This window comes from Littorina saxatilis, unplaced genomic scaffold (genome assembly GCF_037325665.1).
Source record: "Littorina saxatilis isolate snail1 unplaced genomic scaffold, US_GU_Lsax_2.0 scaffold_786, whole genome shotgun sequence".
NCBI classification, from domain to species: domain Eukaryota; kingdom Metazoa; phylum Mollusca; class Gastropoda; order Littorinimorpha; family Littorinidae; genus Littorina; species Littorina saxatilis.
This window is the reverse complement of record NW_027129073.1, coordinates 1-20,948: the sequence shown is the minus strand read 5'-3', so window position 1 is coordinate 20,948 and position 20,948 is coordinate 1. Positions and strand designations below refer to the sequence as shown.

The 20,948-nt window shown below is 41.6% G+C and overlaps 2 protein-coding genes and 1 long non-coding RNA gene across 3 annotated transcripts; 1 reads left to right on the top strand and 2 right to left on the bottom strand.

The window, feature by feature from the left end:
- Window positions 1–794: 794 nt before the first annotated feature.
- Window positions 795–2,975, bottom strand: LOC138957348 (uncharacterized). Its single transcript, XM_070328474.1, has 2 exons — window positions 2,679–2,975; window positions 795–1,301 (listed from the first exon to the last, which is right to left on the bottom strand). Exons 1-2 carry the CDS (start codon window positions 2,712–2,714, stop codon window positions 840–842), a joined length of 498 nt encoding a protein of 165 aa, XP_070184575.1. The 5' UTR covers window positions 2,715–2,975; the 3' UTR covers window positions 795–839.
- Window positions 2,976–11,269: 8,294 nt separating this feature from the next.
- Window positions 11,270–14,651, bottom strand: LOC138957349 (modulator of apoptosis 1-like). Its single transcript, XM_070328475.1, has 2 exons — window positions 14,484–14,651; window positions 11,270–13,553 (listed from the first exon to the last, which is right to left on the bottom strand). Exon 2 carries the CDS (start codon window positions 13,335–13,337, stop codon window positions 12,252–12,254), a length of 1,086 nt encoding a protein of 361 aa, XP_070184576.1. The 5' UTR covers window positions 13,338–13,553; window positions 14,484–14,651; the 3' UTR covers window positions 11,270–12,251.
- A 2,438-nt stretch (window positions 14,652–17,089) lies between these two features.
- Window positions 17,090–18,592, top strand: LOC138957350 (uncharacterized). The gene is made up of 3 exons (XR_011453002.1): window positions 17,090–17,351; window positions 17,977–18,090; window positions 18,341–18,592. It is a non-coding gene; the product is annotated as an uncharacterized lncRNA (long non-coding RNA).
- Window positions 18,593–20,948: the final 2,356 nt, after the last annotated feature.

The following is a 20,948-nucleotide window of genomic DNA, read 5'->3' as shown; positions in this document are numbered from 1 at the left end:
TGTCCTCCATACTCAAGCCAGGAAAATAACTTTGTTCAAGTTCACAAACATCCTGTATGTTCAATTCAGTGTAAGTACTATTTGCATGTAGAAAAGCTTCTTCCATGTTCCGCCCATTGTTAAACACAGACATACTTTCCTGTTCAACAAAAATGTCTGACAAAGAATTAGGCTGTTGTGGGTTCAATTCAATCCCAACATTGTCACTGTCAGTGGCACATTTCCCTTTCATGTTCAAAGGAGTCTTAGATGAAGTGGTACATTTGCGCTGATTTGTTTTTTCTTTTTGATCTCTGTCAGTGTCACTAATAGTACTAGCAGTACTGACTGGATTTGGAGTACAAAAATCTGTTGGCATACTGGAATGACCTGGTTTGAATGAACCAAGCTTGTTCTGTCCACACTGACTAGCAGAAGTTTGGATAGAACTTGGAGAAAAATGAACAGGTGTTAATTGGTAAAAGCATTGATAATGTGTTTCTAGAAAAACAGTCAAATCTGCAAAAGAATCAAATGACATCAAAACAGCAGCACCACCTGAAGAATGATCGCCATTTCTGTTTCTTTCATGGGAATCAAACAAATAAAAACACTGACTATCCAGGTTACCGTGAATGGCAATGGTCGATTCCTGAAATGTTGCAAGGATGTAGTTTGACACAGCAAAAGCCTGATGCAATCCCTCTTCTAGATTAGTCAAATGAAAGCCTTGGTCACTGACAACATTAGCAGGCAAGTAAGCGGGGTTAGTGTGTCCATTAATCATGTCGAAAAAATATTCTATTTCAACAGCATGTCCAACAACAGTTGTTGGCAAATGTTCGTGACCGATGTAACCATCAATGCCGACCCTCACCTTCATCATCACTGTCTCTTCTTGCTGTGCTAGCAGTAGAGCCACTATGACTACTGTCGTCGTCACTGTCAACATTTGCAGAGTCGCTGCTGTCACCATCATTAGCTGCACACTCTGCGTCACCACCTTCGTCACTGTTGTCACCGTTGTCAAAGTCCGGGTCGCCATGTGCATTGGCATCATGCACAGCTTGAACAGCTGCCTGCAAGACATTTGCAGTCACCTCTCTGTGTGCACCACCCACCTTCTTGGAGATACGCCGATAGGTGTTGTGCGACAATCCTGGAATCGACATGATGGCAGAGAACTTCCGAAGAGCTGCCTCGCCACATCCTAACTCGTTGAAGCACATGACAATGGAGTTGTTGACGTCAAACCCCATAGTGATGTTGTTGCTCCCATCAAGTCGGCTACATGAATACTGCTGCTTTGTGAAGGTGCAATCCTGGTAAATACAAAAACAACAAAAAAGATTAGTAACAAACAACAAAAAAGCTAGAGAGCAAGAGAGAGTTTGAGAGAGAGAAAGAGAGAGTGGGAGAGAAAAAGAGCACTGATAATAATCACTATTATTCCCCCCCTCTGCTTCTTTACCTCTGTAAACTTGTAGGGGTAGTTATTTTTCGATAATGACCCAGCAACCAAACAAATAACGACCCAGCAACAGCCTGAATCCTCGATAGTGCAATGGGTTGAGAAGTTGTTTTGTTTCGGTACTACTTTTTGCGACTGAAAAGTTCCGAACGCTCTAATGTACGAAGTATACATCTCTGGAGCAAACAATACAAACATACCGCATTTAAATTAACAACTACAGGCCTGAACACATGAATCTCCATGTAAAATCCATGAGTTCGGTTGTTTTCTGAATCTAGGTCTGCTGTGCACGAACGTTCATCACAAGCAAATTCCCAAGGCAAGTAACGCATACTTTGTCTAGCGACAAGAGTATTTCCCCTTCTTTTCACTCAGTTTCTTCGACAACAGACTGCAATCCGACGGTCAGTTTTCAACAATATTTCATTTAATAAACAGATCACACGCAACCAAATGCACACATCTCATCAATTTAAACAACATAAAGCGGTTTCATACACTATTTCCCCAGAAAACTGAACTTCATACAGTTTTTAACGTTGGAACACGGGTGCAAAAGTTCGTCTGCTAGTCCCATTTGACGAAAGAACATTATCCTAAGCGATACCAAAACATATACAGAACACACAATATCTGCCTTTGCCGCCACAGCAGAATAACAGCATATCTGTGTACTTGATTTTAGTCCAAAATAGGAAAACTGACAAGAAGTGTTAACAGAATGGAATGATTTGCACGGAACTAAACAACCGCGCATTAATCGATCGCCTGCGCAGGTTGACTGGTTGAGTGAATAGGATTCGCGGATCAAACTTTCGCAAAAAAAACCTCTTTTCTTTGAATAACTGAAGAAAGGAGGAATAAAGAGGTTACACACCTCGTCTCAGTGATTATAAAAAAATAATGGTCTCAGTTCGCGGTCATGAAAAAGCTCGCTAAAGCTCGCATTTTTCATGATCCGCTAACTTCGACCATTATTTTTAATAATCACTGAGACTCGGCATGTAACCTCTACATACATTTCCTTTGTAATACTATTATCATCAGGGCTTACAGCTTTCAGATTATGTAGTTTTTCCCCGGCCCCCACACTGACAGTGACAACTGAAACTCAATCACAAAAATTCCAAGAGAGAGAGACTCAGTTTGGGAGAGCTGGTAATAACTAACAAGGCAAAATAACACAATACAAAAAAAATAGTAATTATAAAATGAGTTTACATACCTCACAAGCCAGTCTTATTTCTCTTGAATATCCCATCTTGTCACCAAACTCCAAAGCACCCCGACAGGCCACAGGGTTCCACCGCACTCGTCACAAGCGACCGCCCAAAACAGAGACTTCAAAGTTTTCAACTCAATGAAGCACCGCTCTTTGTCACTGTCCGTTTCGTCAGCTGCAGCAACGTAGTCTTTCATAACATCCAGTTTTCGTCTGGCAGTACACGGTTGTTCAGCTGGTACAATTCCATTGTTGTCATCAGCAAGCAGATCGTTCGAGATATCAGCATCTCCACTTGCAAAAATGCCAAAATGGTATTCGCCGATCGTGTTCTCGTCAGCATTTTTCGCTTGCCAGCGAGCCTTGGCTGCTTCTTTGCACTGCTGCTTGCGTGAACGTTTTCCCCGACCAAGCGGAGTCCTGTCTGGCACTAAATCTTGCAAATCTTGAGCGTTTGTATCCATGTTTTCCGATATTTTCGATGAACTTCGGACAGCAATGACCAATTTCCAAAATGCTGGAAGTTAGCGTAGCGAGGTGAAAGTTGGTCACGTGACCGATCTAGGCCAATCACAAGCTCTCCAACGGTATGTGTCATGTCGGAACGGGGTTGGGAGAATTTGGCGTAACTAACAGTCAAACAAATGCATTTTTGGCATTTCAACACACAATGAAAATAAATTCTTGACACAGTTGGTTTTGAAACACCTTTATTTTGCATAAAATAAGTGTTTTATGTGAAAAACATCGGTTGAACCTGAATTAGAAAGGATTATTTGGTATAAATATGTCAAAATCTCAAAACTGACCACTTGAACACACAACACGATTTTTGACTTCAGACGTGTGTACCCCCTGGCCTTAAAAGAATCCTTTGCATGGCCTCGGCGTATCGATGGGCAGTAGCTCTAAACGTAAACTATGGCAACAACAACAACAATTCGGGGACGCCTAGAATCACACAATAATGTATCTGGAGTTTTTGCAGGCGATGTCTCAACAAACAAACAAAAGTAGAGGCTCCAAGACGGCTCCGTGTCCGACGCGGGTACTATGCACGCACAACAGCCCGAAACTCCGTCGATAGAGAACACCCCTGGCCTAGGTGATGTCTCTATCGACGAAGTTTCGATTTGATAGTAGTAAGGGCAGTAACTCAAGACGTAAATGTGGCAGTGTCCCATAGGCAACCGCAGAGTTATCCTGTCCACAGGCAACGCTTACGTGATCCCAATTACTAGGCGTCCTCGGGGACGCCTAGAACAATCATCTGGGAGCCCAGTAGGCCACTTGGTGGAGCACTGGACTTGTGATCCATGTGTTTGATTCAGGGTGAAGGGGTAGTGGGGTCAGAAAGCTTGTGTGCAAAGTTTCATAAAGATATGTCCAGCAGGTTTCTCGGAATCGCACTACACAAACACAGGCTCATTCACCGTGGGACACACGCACGCGCACAGACACCCACCCACACACAGACACAGACACAGACAGACACAGACAGACACACACACAGACACAGACACACACAGACACACGCACACACACACACACCATGTTGGATCAGTCAGTATGGAAGGGGGATATACTTAGAATTCAAGTGTAGATCGAGATCGCGAAGCGCCCGAGAGAGACTGATCGGGGGCATGTGTCCCCGCCCCCACCCCCAACCCCCCCCCCCCCCTCTACAAAAAAAATCGCTGGTGAGATTTATTACACATTTTGTGCACAGGTTACTCTAAGCAATATGTACTCTTTAAAATGATAAATAAAACATTACTTTGTGTAGATAAATGAATGAAGAGTATCACTTTATCATAATACCATACTTATCAATGTGCATTTAAAAAAATTATGGAGGTTTGTCAAAGGCGACACATAAAATTATCAGTCATTTATGGTAAAAACGTTATTACACAAAAATGTCAGCTTAAATCATAACCAATTGGCTAAATTTAAACACAGCTAAGTTCACTTTATGCTGTTACAATACCTAAGAAAATATAAAAGGTGCTACCTTATTGCTTGCTCCACAATTATACCTGCACCACCCCCACCCCCATATCTTGACTAACAAAAATGATGAAAACATCATTTGGGAGCCCGGTAGGTCAGTTAGTAGAGCACTGGACTTGTGATCTATATTTTTGAATCCGTGGGAAGGGGTAAGTTTCATGAAGATCTGTTCAATAGTTTTCTCTGAATCGCACTACAAATACATACACAATAATACATATTTATTACTAGTGCCCTCAGTGCCCCTCCCCCGCCCTCGTCTACCCTTGTTCACACACACACACACACACACACACACACACACACACACCACACACACACACATGCATACACACACACACATACACACACATACATACACCACACATACACACATACACACACACTCACACCACACACACACATACACACACACACACACACACATTTGAGAGTTATCAAGCAATAGCCCAATAAACATGCCAGAACTGGGCCACTGCTGGTTTTTTGCTGGCAAGTTTGGTAAAGCTGGCCATAAAAAACCAATACTGGGCCAATAATGGTTTTCCAACAAAGGCCCAGTTATGGCTTGCCATTACTGGCCCATCTCTGGCATTCCAGTAATATTGTCGGCCAGTAAAATTCCTTAGTTGGCCCCCTGTTGGTACGCCATTGGTGGCCCAGAGCTGGTTTGCCAGCATTGGGCCATCGGTGGCGTTTTGCTGGCAATTATAGATGGGTTTTTGCTGGCACACCAACAGGCAACACTGGGCCAATTCTGGATTATTGCTGGCAAGAAGACCTGCGATAGCACAGCGGTATGATTTCCTCTAGTCAGTGGAGTGACGTAATCTACAAACAAATGTCGAAACAGCTTGACGTCACTCGTGATGATGACGCATTGTCATAAATCCGGCCCGCGGTGGTTCTGCAGATGTCTGCTTATTTGTTTTGCATTCAAGGAATTTCCAAAGCACCTTCTGTGTGTAATGTTGGAAAATTCTTTGTGAACAACCAAAAAATAAAAAATAAGTCCGGGTGAGAGTTTTCTTTCTTTCTTTTATTGTTCAAACTATTGCAACTAAATTAATTACACAACTGAAAAAAATAAATATAATGATGGAAGGAGGACACACAACCCTGTCACATAAGAAAAAAAATAACAACCATAAGTATCACAATCATCACAAATCATAACAAGAAATAAATAATTTAATTATCCAACCAGTCTCAACAATATAACACTGTAAACTTCTAACAACTATGACTACATGAAATGTAAACGTTACATTTCTATAATAATGTACTAAGACACTAGTGCTACAATACTCTTTTACAAAGTATTAAAAATTCCAACTGAAGCTGTCATGCCCAATAACACTTCCAACAAAACCTAACTCTGATCACAGCATTGTCAGTTCTTTTAATAGACAGCTACACATGGTAAAACTATCTGACATGACAACAAAATTGCTGATACCAGTCACAAGCAAAATTCAAGCTTGCCAAAACATTCAGTCTACACTGAACTATCTACCAATACTGTAGACTTACTGTTTATCTTACAAAGAACACAGTCAAACAGAAAATCAAAATACTCTGGAATTCTTACACTAGTTCTCAGACTACAACTCCACAGTATACACACTATCCACCTAGTTAAATTCACCTCAAGTGACCCAAAAAGAATAATTAACGATTATTCCAAGGCAAAACATAGCATTCCAATGACGAAAACTATGACGTCACAACTGATCGCGAAATCCCAAAAATGCAATATCAGCCACAAATCTCTAAATATTTTACTCAAACTTCGTAGAAATATTCTTCAGTCTATCTGTATTTAGACTAACTCAACCGCGCACTTTTTGCCTGTCTGAAAGAATCTAAAAACTCGCAATCAAAATTCTTCAACAGATCTCATTACGCATTCATAAAATCTCTGATCAGCCCTGAATGAAAAAAACAAAGTTTGCACAAAATCTCGGACATTCTAGAACTGCACATCAATCAAAAAAGATTCCTGACATATTCATAACTAAAACTACACACAAATCAAAACACATACCTGGTTAGGGTTGTGTGATGGCAGCAAAAAGTAACAGAAGAAAATTTCCCAAAACGGTTTGAAAACGAAAGATGGCGCTGACGAACATATTCAAGGGAAATCACCCAATTTTAAAACAAGGGAAAGAATTTATGACAAGCCAAATACACAAAACGATTACCTCCCTTTGACCACACATGAAACTGAAACTAGTGGTAAACTTGACTTTTGAAGTAAATAAAAAGTAATTTATGGCCTGAAAAAGTACAAGGTTACACATTCCCCTCCTAAAAAAAATTTCAAATTACTAATTTGAACATTTACACCTGACACATACAATAGTCAAACATAATCATGTTAAAGAATTCAACAATCGCAATACAGAAAAGTAACTACACCCATGAAAAAGTTTTAACAGCTGCCAACCCACTTTTGTAAAAAGTGCTACATCTTTTCAATTACAGTCAAGTTCCCTTGACCAACTGTTTACACTCATATAAGCTATGGTGCATAAAAAACTAACCTCTGGCGTTAGCAACCGCTATCCACAAAATACAATATATTTTGCAAAAAAATCCAGAAAATACAAGGAAAACACATTTTCTTCATTTCAATGCGCTCTGTTGTAGCCATTCGTCACACATTTTTCTGAGACTGAGTATGAAAAAAGTCATAACTTCCTCCAAACCATTTGACTTCTGCACTTCATGAAGAAGCGTGAGACGATCAGGCGGCTTTATTGGTCTACCATACCTAGACCGGCGAATCTCATCTCCAGACTCTTTTCGATCTGGTGCTTTCTTTTCTCTCTTTTCTGCCTCATCTGTCTCATCCGAGTCTGTCTCTTCTACAACTTCTTCTTCAATTCCACCACTGGAATTCCCAACATTCTCTGACTCATCTGAGCCTTCTTCTACATCTTCTACCTCAGCTTCACTTTCTGACTGCTCTATTTCAGAATCTACATGAAGTATATCTTCTTCCACATCTTCTGGTGGTAGAACTACTTCTTCAACCACATCTTCTACACTTTCTGAGACATTTGCTTCAATATCTCTATCACCACCACCTGGTGGTTCTGCTTCTTCTTCTTCACAGGTTGCACAACCTGAGGCTCAAACTCTGGAGCTTCTGCATCCAGTCTACTGTCTAATCTTCGCTCAAAACGAATCACGACATCACCTTCATCTTCTCTTTCTTCAACTTCTTCCTCTTGCACTGGCTTTCTGTCAAACAGTTTCTTTTTACGGGGTCTAGGTCTAGGCACAGGCCTAGGTGCACTCTCCTTGGAGATTTTCACCTCTGGAACCTCTGGTTCTGGTTCCAGATCAACCGCTCCAATCGGTAACAACAGATTTCTGTGTAATGTTCTAGTAGACCCGGTTCCATCTTCCGTCTTTACTGTGTACACTGGAACCCCAGACTTCTTGGACACTACTTTGTACACTTGCGACTCCCACCTATCATCAACTTTAGACCGGATTTGAGTACCAACTCTCCTGACTAAACATCTATCACCGATTTCTAACTCGGCCGCATGTGCACTGGCATCATAGCGCCTCTTGTTTTTCTGAGCACTAGCATCCATAGTCTCTCTAGCTTTAGCATAAGCTGTCTGCAGACTTTTCTTTAGTTTCTGAATGTACATCCGTGGACTTTCTGTTTGATGTCCACCCACTTCTATACCAAATGCTAGATCAATTGGCAGTCTAGGGTGTCGACCAAAAAACAAATAGTGGGGACAGTACCCACTGGACTCATGAATCCTGCAGTTGTACGCATGTACTATTGCTTTCAAGTGTTTTCTCCAGTTCTTTTTCTTTTCAGTTTCAAGACTTCTCAACATAGAAATGAGACTTCTGTTCCATCTTTCTACTGGATTTCCTTGCGGATGATATGGAGTCGTCCGACATTTCTTGATTCCAGCTATGCTACAGATTTCTCTGATGAGATTTGACTCAAAATCTCTTCCTTGGTCAGACAAAATTCTGCTCGGAAAACCATACAGCAAAAAGAAATCTTCCCACAGTGCCTTAGCCACACACTTAGCAGTTTGATCCTTAGTTACTATAGCCTGAGCAAATTTAGTGAAATGATCCATACGACCAATATGTTTACTTTCCGTCCCTCTTCCTCTATGGTCAGGTAGTCTATGGACAACAATTCCAACGGATAAGTTGTCTCTATAGTCTGCATAGGTGCTTTTTGTTTCAGTGCTCCTCTCTGAATACAACGTCGACAATTTGCAATTTTTCTCTGAATGTCTCGAGCCATATAAGGCCAAAAGAAACGCAACCTTGCCTGACGCAGTGCTCCTTCATAATGTACATGAAAAAGATCTTCGTGCACTCCTTTCATTGCTTCCTGTCTATGAGATTTTGGAACAACCAACTGCCATACTATCTTCTCATCCTCATTCTTGACAGTACGGTACAACACACCATTCTTCAACTGCAGTTTGTCTTGGTCTCTGAGATAGGCTCTGATTTCAGGATCTCTGATTCCTAGTCTACCCCAATCCTCTCTCTTCCTTTGCTGTATCCACTTCACTACAAAAGCAATCGCTGAATCCGCCGACTGATGCCTTCGCCACTCTTGTTCAGAAATGGTATCCCGCCCAATATCCCCAGGATCCAAAATGTCATCACTCAAATAACTAGGATCTTTCACTATGGATTCTACAGCTGGAAGAAAACCAACATCATTCTTGCTATCCACTGTCTGCTGGAAACAACCTACAGTCACCCCTTTGGACTGTAACAATGCACAAACTAGAGTATCTTCTGTGGCTTCCTCCTCAAACTTCTGGGCTTTCTCTCTCAAAAACTGAGTCTGATCTAACAATTTCTGATACTCAGCATCTTCGAGTAACGGATCAACATTCTGTCGCGACAGACTGTCAGCATCAATGTGACTAGAACCTTTGCGATATTTCAGGTCGAAATCATATACGGACAAAGCCGATAACCATCTATGGCTAGTAGCATCTAATTTGGCATTGCCCAGAATATAACAGAGAGGATTATTGTCCGTGACAATGGTGACATGACAACCAAACACATAATCATGGAATTTCTCAGTCAACGCCCACTTCAAGGCTAGAAATTCTCTTTTGTGTGCAGGATAGTTTGCTTCTGACTTGCTTAGCCCTCGACTAGCATAGGCGACAACTTTCAACTGACCTTCATGTTCCTGATACAAAACTGCCCCTAACCCTATTCCAGAGGCATCACAGTGCATCACAAAAGGTTTCGTCTTGTCTGCAAAAATAACCACAGTATCAGTAGTCAACACCTGAATCATCTGATCAAAAGCCTTCTGTTCCCTATCACCCCAAAGATGAGAAATGTCTGACGAAAGAGTCAAAGTACCCGATTTTTTCTGCCCTCTGCCTTTGCCCTTGGAAGGAACATACCCTCTCGTCAAATCATTCAATGGCCGGGCAAGCTCTGCAAAGTGTGGAACAAAACGACGGTAATAGGATGCAAATCCTATGAATGATTTCACTTCCTTAACAGTTTTAGGAACAGGCCATTTTGTGAGTGCTTCAAGTTTTGCTGAATCTGGTTTTATGCCCTGAGCTGAGATCACGTAACCCAAATGTTTTACACTAGTAGTTCCGAACACACATTTTTCAGGATCAAGCTTCAGATTGTACCTACGAAGGCGTTCCAGAGCTAACAGAGTGTTCTCTTCTAGTTCAGACAGTGTTTTACCATGAACTAAAATATCGTCCAGAAAAACAATGAGTTCACAGAGATTCATGTCCTCAAACACCTTGTCCATTAACCTCTGAAAAGTAGACGGACTTCCAGTCATTCCCATGGCCATACGCTCAAAACTATAGTAGCCTACTGGCGTACAGAACGTAGAGATCTGCTTTGCGCGCTCTGTCATCCCTACCTGGTAATAGGCCTTACTCAGATCCATTGAGGAAAAAAACTTGCTTCCAGACAATGTAAGGAACAGATCTTCTATTTTGGGAATCGAGTAACTGTCCTTGACAGTTCTCAAGTTGACTTTTCTATAGTCAACACACATGCGCAATGCACCATTTTTCTTTCGAATCAGAACCACAGGACTTGCATACGGGGACAGCGCAGGGGAGATAATTTTGGAATCTAACAGCTCTTGGATATGTTTTTTTAGATCATCCAAATCCTGAGGGGAAATAGGCCTCGGTCGTTCTCGTATGCAAGGTCCTGGCTCTAACTCAACGTCATGCAAAACCGCTTCTGTGAATCCAAGATCATACTCATGCCTGATGAAAACATCACTAAACGACTGCAGTCGCTTACTAAAATGTTCTTGCCATTCAAGTGATGTCTCTTCACCAAACTTGAATTTGATCTCAGAGGCAGCATCATCAGGTTTTGACACACCATCATTCACAGTCACACTTTAACTCTGTGCACTGTGCAACTCATCCATCACTTTGACAACATCATATTCAGCATGAATCACAAAAACATCAGCAACAATTTGCTTCTTTGAAAGCACAACATCTTCATCAGAAAAGTTACACATTTCAATGTGAACGTTATGCAACTGATCAACTGACGTTTTCATTGCAACGACCCCCAAGCCCTCCTGCAACGGAGAATCTGTGGGCTCTTGTAAAAGTACATGTGTCCTGTTTCGCTGGAAGGGTATTTTGGCTGACACTTTCACTTTCACTGAACCGTGTGCTGGGATTGTGACGTCACCAGTGCGTAAACGAGCTGATCCCAGCTTGCCATTTTCTGACTTAGTTTGCATGCTGAATGCAAACAACGCTTCACAACGAAGCTTACTCTTGTCAACACTTTTGTCACCCACAGAATGAAACGCATTGGTTCCTACAATCACCGGCACATGCTTCGAGAAATTACTGTCTCTCACCACAAGTGCTGCTACTTTAACCGCATCAGTAGTGCCTAACACATATTCTGGAAGAATCATAGACACAACTACCACACCCAAATATGGCACATCCTGATCTCCCGCACCCTTCACGTTCAACTCTGAATCCAACTGTTGCAAGGGTAGATGCGAAAGATGAGTCCGGTAGTACCCTTCACCAATGAGAGTCACTTGTGAACCAGAGTCCAAAAGTCCTCTGCATTCTTCACCAAAAATGTTCACAGGCACTTCACATGACGGTCCCACCACTGCTTCTAACGGCACTTTTGCCTGAAACTCGGCCAACACAACAGTAGAGTCCAAAGTTATGTTCCGTCTACTCTCATTGTGAACCATCACCACAACATACAGCGTGTTGTCTTGTTGTTTCGTTAGTTCACTTTTCACCACTTTCAAACCTGACGGCAACGAATCCACTGTTCGCGAACGTACAATCACATCTTCTGAAACACTTCCATACACTCGGCCTCTCAGCTCTACTAGTTCTCCTGCTTGAACACACAATAAAGTGTTAGCTTGCAGTCTAACCGGTTTCAGCTGTAGATGTCCGTTCTCCAGCGCGTCGATGGCAGCTTCTATCTTTGGCAAGTCTGCTGATGAGGGGCGTCTCTTCTCTTCAGCCACGGTTTGCCCCTTCATCGTGACTGGTTTCCGTTTAACGGAGGTCGACGACAGTCTTTCACGTAGTGACCTAACTGACCACACCTGAAACATGCCCCTTTGGGAGTGAAACGGAAAGGTTGGGCATTTCTGGGAGTATCATGTGAAGGGACAGGAGGTTGGGCAGGGGTGGGTGACGATGCTGCTGCCGTAGTCTTGGAAGAACCCTGCAAACGTTCCACCACTCCAGAAATGATTTTCTCTACGTCGGCCTCACTAAGAGCAGCTGTTGACGGCTTCTGCGCTTGAGTAGTGTGGCTGTGCGCTTCTTTGCTGGTTGATGAACTTGACCCCTCCAATTGACGTACTGTGGTCACCAACACCACGAACTCCGGCGCTGCCGTTCCTGGATGGCCAAACTTCGTGCGAAGTTCCAATGCTAGTAGTGGATATGCTGCCGACACCCCCTTCATAAAGACCCTATACAGCTTTTTTTGAATCTCTTCTGCTTTCATGGGCGCGAGCTTGTCAACTTGATGAAGCTCACTCCATAACCTCAGCAGAAACGCTGATGGAACTTCTTTCCTCTGCAGTGTAGCTTCCAGGAACTGGTGATATAAGTCCTCTGGAGACTGTGTAGACCCAAACAAAGTCCGGAGATGTGCTAAAATGTCCTTCGCCTTTGTCAGGCCCGTGCACTGCTGCCAAGCTACACCATTCACGCTGCTTCTCACCCTCCTATCAAGGTCAGGGCCGCCATCTTGTATCAGCCTTTCTACCTGCACCTCCCATTCCACAAAGGTAACCTCTCCTTGAGCTGGAGGATTAGCACCTGAAAACACTTTCACACGAGGACCTGGTGGTGTTGAGTTGACAGTCACGCTCAGCCCACTCAGCAACTGCTGAATCTGCGGCATGGTCAATGTCGGTGCAGCGTTGTTGGCATCCCCACCAACGTTGTCTCCACTGTCTGCGTTATCCGCTTGATGACCGGCGTTGCCACCACCATTACCGCCCTCGCCGCCACCAGCATTAGGTGCAGGTTGACAGCCGCCACCAGCTCCTTGCTGCTCCTCAACGGCCTCTTCAGCTGGTCCCTCACCGGCTCCTCCTCCTTCCATCCTATACTATATGTTTGAACTGAAAATACTATACTCTCAAGTCCCTTATTGGGCGCCAAAATGTAATGTTGGAAAATTCTTTGTGAACAACCAAAAAATAAAAAATAAGTCCGGGTGAGAGTTTTCTTTCTTTCTTTTATTGTTCAAACTATTGCAACTAAAATAATTACACGAATGAAAAAAATAAATATAATGATGGAAGGAGGACACACAACCCTGTAACATAAAAAAATAACAACCATAAGTATCACAATCATCACAAATCATAACAAGCAATAAATAATTTAATTATACAACCAGTCTCAACAATATAACACTGTTAACTTCTAACAACTATGACTAAATGAAATGTAAACGTTACATTTCTATAATAATGTACTGAGACACTAGTGCTACAATACTCTTTTACAAAGTATTAAAAATTCCAACTGAAACTGTCATGCCCAATAACACTTCCAACAAAACCTAACTCTGATCACAGCATTGTCAGTTTTTTAATAGACAGCTACACATGGTAAAACTATCTGACATGACAACAAAATTGCTGATACCAGTCACAAGCAAAATTCAAGCTTGCAAAAAACATTCAGTCTACACTGAACTATCTACCAATACTGTCTTCTGTAGACTTACTGTTTATCTTACAAAGAACACAGTCAAACAGAAAATCAAAATACTCTGGAATTCTTACACTAGTTCTCAGACTACAACTCCACAGTATACACACTATCCACCTAGTCAAATTCACCTCAAGTGACTCAAAAAGAATAATTAACGATTATTCCAATGCAAAACATAGCATTCCAATGACGAAAACTATGACGTCACAACTGATCGCGAAATCCCAAAAATGCAATACCAGCCACAAATCTCTAAATATTTTACTCAAACTTCGTAGAATTATTCTTCAGTCTATCTGCATTTAGACTAACTCAACCGCGCACTTTTTGCCTGTCTGAAAAAATCTAAAAACTCGCAATCAAAATTCTTCAACAGATCTCATTACGCATTCATAAAATCTCTGATCAGCCCTGAATGAAAAAACAAAGTTTGCACAAAATCTCGGACATTCTAGAACTGCACATCAATCAAAAAAGATTCCTGACATATTCATAACTAAAACTACACACAAATCAAAACACATACCTGGTTAGGGTTGTGTGATGGCAGCAAAAAGCAACAGAATAAAATTTCCCAAAACGGTTTGAAAACGAAAGATGGCGCTGACGAACATATCCAAGGGAAATCACCCAATTTTAAAACAAGGGAAAGAATTTATGACAAGCCAAATACACAAAACGATTACCTCCCTTTGACCACACATGAAACTGACACTAGTGGTAAACTTGACTTTTGAAGTAATTAAAAAGTAATTTATGGCCTGAAAAAGTACAAGGTTACATGTGATTGCAGTACGCGTCCGATCTCCTCCGGATAGAAGCAAGCATGGTGAGTTTCACAAACAGTTGCCACGTTGTGAGCAGATCGTCGCAACGGCGCTAGTATCTTCTTGTTTTATGTGTTTGGTTGGTCTCTTCTTTGGTAGTGCAATAGCGTTAATTATGGATTGTTGTTATCATCATTTACATAAAAACTTATCTGTTAATCCAAACAATGATATAATTACTGTGATGTTCTTAACTACACTTTAACATGGAATGTATGCATGTATGTATGTATGTATGTATGTATGTATGTAGGTATGTATGTAGGTATGTATGCATGTGTGTTGGTGTGTCGGTGTGTCAGGTGTGCAAGAAAAAAGGGTATTTTTTTTATCATGGGTTTTATGAATTTTCTTCTCTTATTCTTTTATAATTATTAATTAATGACCTATATGTGCTGATGACCAATTTAATTTCCTTTGTTGGATCAATAAAATGTTATGAGTTATGAGTTATGAGTTATGAGTTATGAGTTCTTCTCCTCCGTTGTCGCTCTTCTTTTCACCGTTCTTCTGCTGGACGTTTGCGTCAGTTCGCAAAATATAATAGATTATAAGAAGTCGTCCTCTCTGTAAGAATGCCTCTTCGCGTGTGCCATGTGTGTGTGTGTGTGTGTGTGTGTGTGTGTGTGTGTATGTGTGTGTGTGTGTGTGTGTGTGTGTGTGTGTGTGCGTGCTTGCGTGCGTGTGTATGTGTGTGTATGTGTAGGTATGTTACACAAAAATTCAAAATTTTCATTTAACATTTTGAGCTATATCACTTGAAAGAACAGAAAATCAGCATTCCAATGGTATATATAACTTTGAGATTGGATAAGTGTAGCCCGAGTTATGAATTTTTAAAGTAATAAAATTCGTAATAGAGGCAAAGAGGATAAATTGAAACCATTTTTGACATTTTTCAGCTAAAATTAAAGGCAGAGTAAGCCTCCCGTAAACCATCACAGATACGGTCAGGCTTTTACACACAGTACAAACACCCTTTCATTTAAACACTCACCAATTGAGAACATCCTAGGTGCCCTACGTAAAGAGCGAACAATTTTCAAAGAATTTATTTTTGCGTGGTTTATCTTACCCCTGAGCCATCGTGAACCCGTGTGATCCAGTTTTCCCCCTTTCCACAATGCAGTCGTCATAGTTAGTCATTTGAATGCGACTCGACGTGAGCTTATCTACAATAGCACGTTTTTTATGCACGAAACAACGGCTGTGGTTCACAAGAACTCTAGCGATGGCTTTTGACTGTTGAGAGGAACGGCGATTTGCACTGATAAACCGGGCCGTCGTCTGCTACGACCCTTGCGTGACCCTGCTTCCGGGCTTTTCTTTTTTTAAACTTTCACAACTTCGAATTGTTCTGATCTTGTCTTGATGAAAAACGAATTCTTTTATGATTAAAGAATGTTTGTGTAACAAGCTGTCAATTTATTATTTAGATTTTAAAAGTTAGGTCCAGCGCAAAAACGAGGCGCCATTGTTCTTCAGGGCCAAGTCCACGAAAATAAATTCTTGGAAAATGTCTCACGCTCGACAGAAAGCAGCCAGGATGTTCCCGTTCGGTGAGCGTTCAAATGGAAGTATGCTTGTACTGTATTTAGACGCTCGGGGAGCTCTGTGATGGTTTACGGGAGGCTTACTGTGCCTTTAACTTTAACTCACACATTTGTTTATCAATATTGTTCAATTTGGTATCAAAAGAAAGGTTCAGAGCTCTATCTAAACAACTATAAAAAAAAATATTAAAAAAATTTTAATTTTTTTTTTTTAGTAAGTTAGTATGAAACTGAGAGCAGACGAACTTTACCGACCGCCATGTTGGATGTGAATACATGGGTGACAATCCGGGCGCAAAGCGGCGCATCCGTTAAAAGGTACTTCGCATCGCTTTATCGACTTGAAACTTTGGGAAACAGCAGGAAAATAGTCAAACTAACTGTTCAGAGGGGTCTCATAAGAGTTCAAAGGCTATAAATTACTTTATAAAAGTACCTCTTTTGTGTCTTCTTCGCCCGATATTCTGGCCGGCGAGCTCGACAGTGTTGGACTCGCCATCTTTCTCAATCTTAAAGTCAAGAATGTGCTCTACGTCTTCGACAGGGTGCCCATGTGATGTAAATTTGGACAAGAATAGAAAAGAGGACCCCAAAACTGAGACAGTGTGAGTGATCAGAAAATGGGGGGCCATTTTCAATGACGTCAAAAATTGAGCTGCGCACGCATTTTGTAACATACCTAGTATGTGTGTGTGTGTGTGTGTGTGTGTGTGTGTGTGTGTGTGCGTGTGTATATGTGTGTGTGTGTGTGCATGTGTGTGTGTGTGTCTTTTTCTTTTCTTCGTGTGATTGGGTTTGTTTTGTCTCTGTCAAAAGAAAAGCACCATAGGCATAAACACCATGCTTGTAAAATGTAACCAAACAAATTGCATCTTGTGAATGTTGACATTGAGTATGTGTCTATTCACTCCAGGACTAGGATTTTTGCAAGTGTCTGACTGCCCAACTGGATAAGACGCAGCGCGTCTGGGTCTCAGTTCCTGAGAGAAACGCAGGAGAGCTGTCCGAGACAACGTAAGTTTCTCAGGTTAGATCAAAATACATAATTATTCCCGTTGACCCCTTTCTTCTGCTTGGCGTTTGAGTCAGGTCGCCAGTCAGTCAGTCATATGGCCACAAAGCTGAAGCTAGTTCCCTCCCCCCTATGTCCTGGTGGCAAGAATCAGACAGCAGAGCACATCCTGCAGGCTTGTCCATACCACAGTGCTCTGAGGGACACCACCTGGCCAGAGGAGACAGCGCTACAAAAGAAGCTATACGGCCCCAAAGAGGACTTGGAGAGGACAGCACGTTTCGCCCTGCAGTCCGGACTGACGATCTAACAGCGAACGACAAGAAGAAGAAGAGTCAGGTCGCAAATATGATAGATTATAAGAAGTCGTCCTCTCTGTGACAATTCCTCTGTGCGTGTGTATGTGTGTGTGTGTGTGTGTGTGTGTGTATGTGTATGTGTGTGTGTGTGTGTGTGTGTGTGTGTGTGTGTGAGTGTGTGTGTCTGTTTCCTTTCTTTGTGTGATTGAGTTTGTTTTGTCTCCGTCAAAAGAAAAGCACCATTGGCATGAACACCATAAGCTTTCTTGTAACCAAACAAATTGCATCTTGTGAATTTTGACATTGAGTATGTGTCTATTCACTCCAGGACAAGGATTTGTGCAAGTGTCTTACTGCCCAACTGGATAAGATGCAGCGCGCCTGGGTCTCAGTTCCTGAGAGAAACGCAGGAGAGCTGTCCGAGACAACGTAAGCTTCGCAGGTTAGATCAAAATACATATTCCCGTTGACCCCTTTCTTCTGCTTGGCGTTTGATTCAGTTCAGAAAATATTATTGATTACAAGAAGTCGTCCTCTCTGTGAGAATGTGTGTGTGTGTGTGTGTGTGTGTGTGTGTATGTGTGTGTGTGTGTGTGTGTGTGTGTGTGTGTGTGTGTGTGTGCGTGTGTGTGTGTGTGTGATATGGAATAATGAAATAAAACTAACAAAACTCGATTGCTTTCATGTTACAGAAGGTGAGCGGTAGGAGGACTTGAGAGTATCAATTGCTTCACAAACAGACTTACCGTAGGCTACGACGTCAGGACAAAGAATAGAAGCGTTATCTCAACGTTGCGGATGCGAACAGAGACATGACAGAATCAAGACAATCCTACGGAAGTTTACTGGGAAGTGAACAAGAAACATTCCTGCCTTTGGTCATCATGTCTCGAGTGTGAAATTTAGAACGCTGTACAAATAAAATAAAACAATGAGCAACTCAAAACAAAGCGTACGTTTCTGTAATGCTTCGAGAATGAGTCGTTGTTGTTCGAAGCTTTACATTTGTTTTTTAATCTATATTACTGTGTTGTTGTGGTGCCCGCTATAACTGCGTTGATGACGATATTCTGTCAAAACCACTGCCTTTATTTGCCAGATAAGTTACAAGACAAATGTGACTATCATTTCAATTGCATTTTACTGATAAATTTGACAATTACGCATATTTATACAACTCCTGCAATGCAACCGAGGGGTGGATTAAATCTAGTTGATTATTTTTAGACAAGTGAGAAATTAGAACGAACTACTTTGATTAAACCCAAAAATCACACGTGGATTATTCGAAGTAAGAATAAAGAGGGCTAAAAAATAATCAACACTAGAATTTATTTTTAGAACATTTGAAACCCAGACGATTGGACCCTGTTGCGGAAGAATACGTACAATGTTGACTCAAAACTGCAACAACAATGGCTGACGTGTATGCCTAGTCGACAGACAATGCCATTTGCTTTGTGTGTGTTTTTGTTGTTGTTTACTGTACATGACATACATTACGTGTAAAATCCAGTTCTTTAACCGGCAACAAACCTTGCAAATTTCCAGAAGCTGCAATCTGAAGCGACCTATCTCTGATTCTACTCTCCAATGTTTAACACAAAATCAGCAAACTCTCCTGTCACATAGAACGTCCATTATATAGTGCAATGTTGAAATGATGTTACTGGTCTGAAACATTTAGTCGTTTCTTCTGAGACAATCCTTGTTCTCTTATCATCTACAGATTTACCGCAGTCTTCACCACGCGAATTCACAACAGTCAGACTTTCGAACATGTATACAATCTACGTAGGCAAGTATGATACGTCATGACGTCATAGGATTCCTAGCATATTGACGTAATGCTAAACATCCGGTTATCCCCGAGTTTTCTCCATAATACATGTCCGTGGGTTTTTCAATGTTCGGTTATTTCCGTGGCTTCATGCGGAAAGGGAACCGTCGTCTGCAATCAACGACATGGACCATTCTGGTCCTTGCTGCTGACAAAAACATGATTTTAACACAGAATGTAATGTCAGAATAGCTATATAAACGCTATTGTGTTTTAATCGTAGCAATGGTGTCCGATATTTAGACGAGACAAGTATAATGCCGACGATTCGGAGACTAAGAATAAAGTAAAAGAATAGGGACTATTTGAATGACGCGCATTTGACACTCTGAGTGATTAGGCTGAAATGAAATTGCCTACAAAATGTCGTCTGCATGACTGCATGTTCGACCCGTGTTGGTCGTTGTATAAATAGCTTAAACAATGACAACTCGTTGATTACTGGAAAATAAACCACTCGTGGGTATTTGCAGCCGCTTGGTAATTCACTCGTGTGCTCCGCACACTCGTGAATTACCAAGCGGCTGCAAATACCCACTCGTGGTTTATTTTCCAGTAATCAACTCGTGGTTATTGTTTAAGCTCTATGTATTGCTAATGTACAGCTTGACGGCATTGACTTTTGCCTTATTGGCGCACGTTTTGCCGCCAGCATGGGTTGAAAAGTCCATAGATGTGCTGTTTTTTGTCATTATTATTACATTCACAGTAAAAATGACAAAACAAAGCATATTTATAGACTTTCAACAACCATCTATGGGCTAACAAGACTGTGCAGGTAGAGTACATGAATAGAGCCGTCATGCTACCAGAATCAGTGGTATTGTTATATTAACTGTTACTTATTGGCATTTTGCTGGCAATGGTAATGGCAGAAATATGGCATTTTGCCGGGCCACAACTGGCCCGGTAATTTCAGCAGGTAAAGGGCCAATAACGGGAAATATATTTTGTGAAAATGCGGGGTTTTATATGGACCTAAAAACCGGCAAAATGCTGGATAAATGCTGGCAAAATGCTGGATAAATGCTGGCAAAATGCTGGTTTTTTGATGGCAAGCCATCAATAAGCCATCAAATAAATGATGGGTTTTTGCTGGCAAAATTCTGGCAAAATGCTGGCAAGCCATCAAAAAGCCATCAAATAAATGATGGGTTTTTGCTGGCAAATTGCTGGCAAAATGCTGGCAAACCATCAAAAAGCCAGCAAATAAATGATGGGTTTTTGCTGGCAAAATGCTGGCTTGCCAGTGATGGCCCATCAATTTGCCAATGTGCATACGGGTAATATGCCAGCATTGGGCCATCAATGGGCCTTTGATGGCAGTAGTTCTGGCAACTGGCATTGCCATCAAAAAGCCATCAATGGCCCAGTTCTGGCATGTTTATTGGGTACTTGACTAAATATTGTATTTTCGCCTTACGCGACTTTTTTTGTCTTCCCCAGCCTCTCCTGTCATC

Coding starts and splice junctions, on each gene's coding strand:
- LOC138957349 (XM_070328475.1), bottom strand. CDS start 13,337: ATGGAAGGAGGAGGAGCCGGTGAGGGACCAGCTGAAGAGGCCGTTGAG.
- LOC138957348 (XM_070328474.1), bottom strand. CDS start 2,714: ATGGGATATTCAAGAGAAATAAGACTGGCTTGTGAG. Junction 1,302..2,678: donor AAATAAGACTGGCTTGTGAG/GTATGTAAACTC, acceptor TGTATTTACCAG/GATTGCACCTTCACAAAGCA.